Here is a 6,833-nt window from a genome sequence, read left to right on the forward strand (position 1 = left end):
AGTTTTAAAATTTGCTCGCGGTGAAACTCAGTAATTGTATATCAATTTCAATAAATACTTTTTAATACATGAATCTTCCTGTTGAATTGTTTTACCTGTTAAACCACATATTTAAGTGTTTTTTTTTGCTGAACCAAGAAGACGAAATATCAACAAAAACAAAATTTCAATTTAGTTTTTAAAATTTTTGTTTTTTATCCTTTTAAAGTATTATCATTTTATTTGGCTAATTCTGCTTTATTTACTTTGTGTTATATGCTGTTGGGTGTAATTGTGTTTACGTCAACTATAACCGGTGTTTGCTGAAAACGGGAATAAATAGAAAATGTATTCATACGATGATAAGTTCTTGTGCATAATAATGTTATTATTTAAAAATCTGTTCAAAAGTAATTATTTTATCAGTTATGATTTAAGCTTTGATATTGATATGATTTTATAATTATGATATATAAGGAAAAACTAACTAAATTTGCAAAACATATTATTGACAGCTTAAGACGTTCAAAAAACTACATACATAGATATAATAACTTCAAAAACTAAAATAGCACAGTGGTATCTATTTTCTGCTAACATTTAACTTATTCTACTTGTTTTCGATTGTTTAAATCAATAAAATACATAGGGGATCAAAATGATTTAACTTAAGAATTTTTTTACCATATATCGAAATAATATATTAAACGGATTCATCCGAAACATGATAGTAACCTTTAATCACTATGTAAATAGTTATATTAGTAATCTATAAAAACACTTACACAATATAACATACTATATAATATACTTTTAATAATATTTCAAGCCTTTAAAATATCAAAATTTTAGACAAACAAAATTTAATTTGCTTAGCTAAAGAGTAGATTAAAGTTAATTAATATAAAGTCTTATAAAACTGTTTCATCAATAAAAATACTTAAAAAGTCTACTAAATTGTTATGAAAAATAACAATTTCGTACTACAAAACTTGTATTTTAAGTTTCAAATAAATAAACGTTGGTGATACAAATGAATTTTAAAACTGTTTATATTTGTAAAAAGAAAAGGTTTTAACTACAAAAATTTAAATTAAAAAAATAAAAGGCTCCTTTAAACTCGCTTTTGTTGACCAAACCTTTTCAATAGTATTACAATGCAAATAAAACAATAATACCAAAATTTAACGGTAATTTAAAGTAAGAATGAAATATTGAGCTTAAATAAATATTGGTGTAGCTAAAATGAACTATTAAAATTATAGAATGTTTATTATTTACAACTTCAAACTATTCGTACAAAGAAATTGTCTTCTAGTTTAAATCTCATAGAAAATACTTTAAGTTACAAAATAAGTAAAAAAAAATTAATGAACAAACAATGACTTGATCAATAAAATTACTTTACTAGGCACATTAGCTGAAAAATTCATGCATAGTTATTAAATAAATATTTAGTTCTGAAAAGCTATAAAATAACGATAGCATAAAAAAAATTATTACAATGAAACTAGGTAATCAAAACTAGAGTAAGATGTGCAAACTTAAAAAAAAAAAAAAAAAAAGATCACACAACATGATGTGTTAAAAATTATAAGATTAAGCTCAAAATCAAACTATTCTTTGGGTATTTGTTTGAGTTTAAAATATTGTATGATATTATTCCTTTATCTTTCTTCTCCTTACTGCCGAATGAGTCAATCTAGCCGTTTTGGTCTGGTGGACGGCATAATCATCAGTTAACTTTTTTTGTTTGCTAAAAGCTTTGTTGTAAGTTTGAACGTAAAAGTTAGTAAAAAGAAATACAAAAGACATTGCGTATAATATAAGTGCCCAGTGAGTCCACTTCGGAATTGGACATTCCACATACAAGGAGTTTGTTGTGTGGATGATAGCAAGACAAAACTGCACCTGTAAGTTTTAAAGTTGTTTTTTAATTATAAATAGCATACTTATAAAAAGTGAAAAGTTTAGGGTTTTATTCATATTTATAACTGCAATAACGTGAAGTATTGTGCGTTTATCTACTAAATTCTGATTTAGATTTTATAAAGGCATGCTTTAAAAAAAGACGGTTAGTAAAGCTTGACTTAACAACATAAGCTTGTGCTGGGCATAAAGCTTTGTGCGTGACTATTGAACCTTGTAACTTTATGTCTTGAATTCAACTTAAAACTAAAAATTCAAACTAAAACTGAGTGAAATAAAAAAATTAATTAGTTTTAGTTTATATAAGTTAATAAGTTTAATATGTCTAAATTATGAATTTTTGAGAAAAAAAGGTTTGAAAGTTTGCACTGTTATACGTTTAAAACAAACTTAATTGAAAATGATTTACTTTAATTTAAACTAAAAAAGTCTACGCTTATTTTTTATCAAATAAGACTAAACTAACAAGCTGGACAACTGTAATGTATTTTTTCCACCACAAGTATTTCTTCATCGAAGGGCCGCATGAAGATAGTCCATAATAAGTGTACATTATCACATGAACAAAACTGTTTAACATCACGCCGAAAAAAGCTAAAGAAAATAAAAAGCTTGCTTTATTAGTAAGAATCTATGAATAAAATTGGAAACGTGACGTTATACTAGGAAAATAAGTATACAAATTATCAATTAACATCAGGGTTTGCAAAAAATGAAATCAGACAAAGTTATGAAAAATAAGCCTGGGTGTATGTAAAAACTTAAAACAAAGTAGTAAGCCTTAGAATTGAAAAAAAATCCAACAACTTATAATTAAGCTTAAATATTTAAAAAGCATAAAAAGATTTAATATCTAATAAAATACATAAATTTTAAGAAAATTTGATTTCAAAATCATAAAAACCTACCTGAGACAACTAGCCATTTTTATTATAAAATTTTAAACTAGCATGAGTTATCTTGAATGTGTGGAAATCTTGTAATATAGGGTAAGACTTTTACATTAATGTCATGAAAATTTATTTCTATTTTTTGATGCCAGTCATAATTACCAAAAATCGTCTTTGACAGGCTAGACTTATTAATAATTTTTAAATTTTGATAAATCAGACTATAATAAATATCAATAAGTATTTTTAAGCAATGTTATAATAAATTAATCGTCAAATAAGCTATACAGTGTACTGAAAATCAAAAATTTAGAGCACATTTCAAAATGTTTGTAATAAGTAGCTCAATATTATTTATTGTTAACATGTTGTTTTCAAAGTAAAAGATGTGTCACATGTAATTGAATTTTGCCCACCGCTAGTAAAAATATAATGGCTAATTAATAAAAACGGCTTTACCTACTCAAGTTATTTAATGTGAACACTGTTTTGTAAAATGATTGATAAGATACTGCTGAACTTACTTGTAAGTATTAAGTTAATAAATGTTAAATAAAAAAATGAACACCTTGTCCTCCGGGAAACCATTTAGCACCAATCCACCAAATCAGAGGCATTGTAGAGTGATGGTACACATGTAAAAACGTTATTTGGCGAAACCTTTTAGTCAAAAGAAAGAGCACCGTGTCCAACAGTTCAATCAATTTTGAAATGTAGTACAGATAAACTCCTAACATAACCTAACAAGTATCATAAAGTGTTTTGTTAATATATCAGACATTTTCTAAAAAGGATGAAAAAAAATATTTTAGCTTTATTTTCTGGTAGTATGAAAATGTCAATGTAACTACTCTTTTCTAACTACAAACTAGACTTTTGGTGTAATTTAAATGCTGTAAGGTAGTATTAAAGTGTATTTGGCTTTTACTGTTTACTTTACTAAAAATGTAAAAAGCTAGTTTGTAAACAATAGTAAATATAATAAAACACAACTTCTTAAAAAAAAAAGTATATTCGAAGTTATGTTTATAAAAGTTATACATTTTGTTGTTGACAGTGCTTATATTAACTAGAATCCAGTTTATTTGTTCGTGGAATGTAATCACAAGTTTCCAAAAAAAGTATTAAGTAATATAGATCATAAAAAATCTAACAACAATATATTCAGCATATCAAATACAACAGTTACTACTTTTCGTAAAATGAACTTAGAGTCAATATTTGTTCTGAAAAAGTTAAAACGCTGTACTTATATTGTTCCGTTTTAAACTAAGATTTACCAGAGTTTAAGGTATGTTATTTATAACCAATCAATCAACAAACGTTATAAAAATCATACATACTTAATGTTTATAAAACAAATAAAAGCATCTTCTATACGTAGCATGAAAAACTTACGAGCTATGAATTTAAACAAAATGTGCTACCCCTTTAAAGTTCTAGATGTTTTTTTTCAAAGTAAATAATTAAGTTAAAAAACATCCTTAGTTAATTTTCAAACTAAGCAACAGAGTAATTAAAAGTTTAAAGATATAATGAATATTTTATTTAGATCTAAAACCCTAAAATTGTTTACGTAATATTTTATGTGTTTCTTAAAGAATATTTTATGTATTTCTCAAAGAATGTTTTACAACTAATGAATTTTTATTTTTGCCTGAAAACTTATGACAGAAAATATTTATATAAACAAAAAAAATAGTTGTCTAAGTTTATTAGCTAAGACTGTATTGAAATACAAAAGAAACCTATTTTTTTGTGCAATTACACTTTGTATAGTATAAATAACTACTCTAGTAATTGTTAGTTAAATTATAAGTATAGATAAGTTTTTAAAGATAGTTAACATAGTACACGAAAAAAATACGAATCTTTGGGAAAATTAAGTAATTTTATATAAGTTTTATAAACTAAATTGACTACACTCTTATAAATATTATTAAACAAAGATTACTTTACAATATAGAAACAACAGGTGTGCGTGCATGTTCTGTGCCTAAATACAGCCAAATTGTTAGACTATAATGTTTAATAAATTTTATTGTTAACATAACTTAGGTTTGAAAACTTCAGAAAACTAATAAATAAGAACGTTGTAGAACTATGTTTTAGTGTATTTGTGTTTATACTCGTTTTTGTTTTAGATTATTAATTGTTATTAAATAATTAAAATAATTAACAAGCAGCTATTCTTTAAATTTAGCTTCTTAATTTAGCCTTAGACTTCTAAAAAATAAAAACATAAGAAGGTTTATTGGGATGGAACTAGAAAACTTAAAAGTTCAAGAAAAAACAAAAGCTGAAAACAGGGTTGCTATTCTTTGAGTCAAAAAAATTATCTTTAGTGAAATTATTAAACTATCCTGAAATTTTTAAAACCCTTAAAAAAAACTTTCACCTCTGGCAAAAAGCTCATGTTTATTTTAAAAAAGTAAAGTTGTATGTATATATGCTTCTACATTTGATGTTTAATTACATGTAATTCTATAAAAAAATAAGTATTGAAATTTTACAACTAGATCTCATTCAAGATATAGAAAAAACTCATCCTCAATTTCTTAAAGAATTTTAAAAGTATCCTGAGTCAGCCTGAGTTTATAAAAATAAATTTATAATATCCTGAGATTTTTAAAAAGTTCAAAATATCCTAGAAAATTCTGAGTGTGAAGCAACCCTGTAAAAATTGTGTTCAACTGATTCTTTTTAGGCTTACTCAAGTTTTTGAAAAAAAAAGATGAATATATTGATTTTTAATAATAATAAACCAAAAAATTGTACTGAAGAAAACTTGTCTTACAGATTTTTTAATTTTATAACTTTTAAAAATGCACTTAAAGTTAGATTGTTTTAGTTTAATCTTACCTTGTATTCATGGGGATTTTCAAGTTCTTTAGTAACAGGTGTACAAATGTAACTGTATCCAGCTTGATAACTACCAATGAATGTTAAGTGCAATATATAGTAATTAAGTGCAACTAAAGAGAAGTTGTAAACTGGTAAAAAGTATCCAAAGTCAAAAGGATCTCTGAAGAAGTTTTTTTGTTAAATTTTAAACATCTGTATAACTGAAATTAAATTGTATTGCTTAGTGTAGTAATTTTTAGCCTTATCAATAAAAACTTTCTAAATTAATCTAAAGCCTAACATCTCATACAGTAATAGTACTTGCTATATTAAGATCAATACAACAGTTATGACCGGGTTCCAAGTATACCTTTTAATCTCATATAATCTTACTTTCCAGAGTTTAAAAAAAAAATTATAAATGAATAGTAAAATCATAAACTTAAATCTATTTAACAATTAAGTGATAGAAAAAAACTTAACACTTCTGTTCAGCTTACAAACATAAAACTAATTTTGTATAAAATATTAAATCAAAAAGCTAAAAACTTTTTAGAAACTACAAATCTAATATATATATAAACTATGTATCACCTGTTTTTCATCAGTTTTGGTCCATAATTCAAAATTATAAGAAGATATACAAAAACTATAAGAATTGTAGGGAATGGAGAATCAATAAATGGCCAATCATTTAATCTTGGATCAGCTAAAGTATTTGTCCATCCATAAAAATTGATTGCTTTGTCCATTAAATCCATTTGTAAACAGAATTTTTTTAATGATGTTAGTGAACCAATTTTATTTTATGGTTATTATAGTAAATATTTTTTTTAACATGTGTGGACTAAAATAAAAACTATTTTATGAATTTAAATAGATACAAGCAACAAATGCAAATGAGTTTTAATAACATTTTAATTCTCTCTGATTAATGTTTTAAATAAATAACATAGTTCTAAAAAGTAGCAAACTAGTTTTAAAAGTTTCAGTGTTAACATATGAAAAAAAAAGTTAATATTTTTTATATATATAAAATAATTTGATAGTAATTTTTAGGCAAACAAGTTTTTACCTTTTTTGTATACTTTAAAATTAGTTCCTATTAGGTCTTTTACTACTGTACGATGTCACTTTTGTAAAATGTAAAAATTATGTAAACTTTTAACTATGATGCAATGTGAAAGATGA

The 6,833-nt window shown here is 24.4% G+C and overlaps 1 protein-coding gene across 1 annotated transcript; it reads right to left on the bottom strand.

Moving 5' to 3' along the window:
* Positions 1-1,395: 1,395 nt before the first annotated feature.
* LOC145834087 (very long chain fatty acid elongase 4-like) lies at positions 1,396-6,479 on the bottom strand. Its single transcript, XM_082941426.1, has 5 exons — positions 6,237-6,479; positions 5,661-5,823; positions 3,367-3,538; positions 2,375-2,502; positions 1,396-1,890 (listed from the first exon to the last, which is right to left on the bottom strand). Exons 1-5 carry the CDS (start codon positions 6,401-6,403, stop codon positions 1,639-1,641), a joined length of 882 nt encoding a protein of 293 aa, XP_082797552.1. The 5' UTR covers positions 6,404-6,479; the 3' UTR covers positions 1,396-1,638.
* Between the last annotated feature and the right edge of the window lie 354 nt (positions 6,480-6,833).

Source organism: Thalia democratica, chromosome 4, assembly GCF_965202585.1.
Source record: "Thalia democratica chromosome 4, ktThaDemo2.hap1.1, whole genome shotgun sequence".
In the NCBI taxonomy this organism is placed as follows: domain Eukaryota; kingdom Metazoa; phylum Chordata; class Thaliacea; order Salpida; family Salpidae; genus Thalia; species Thalia democratica.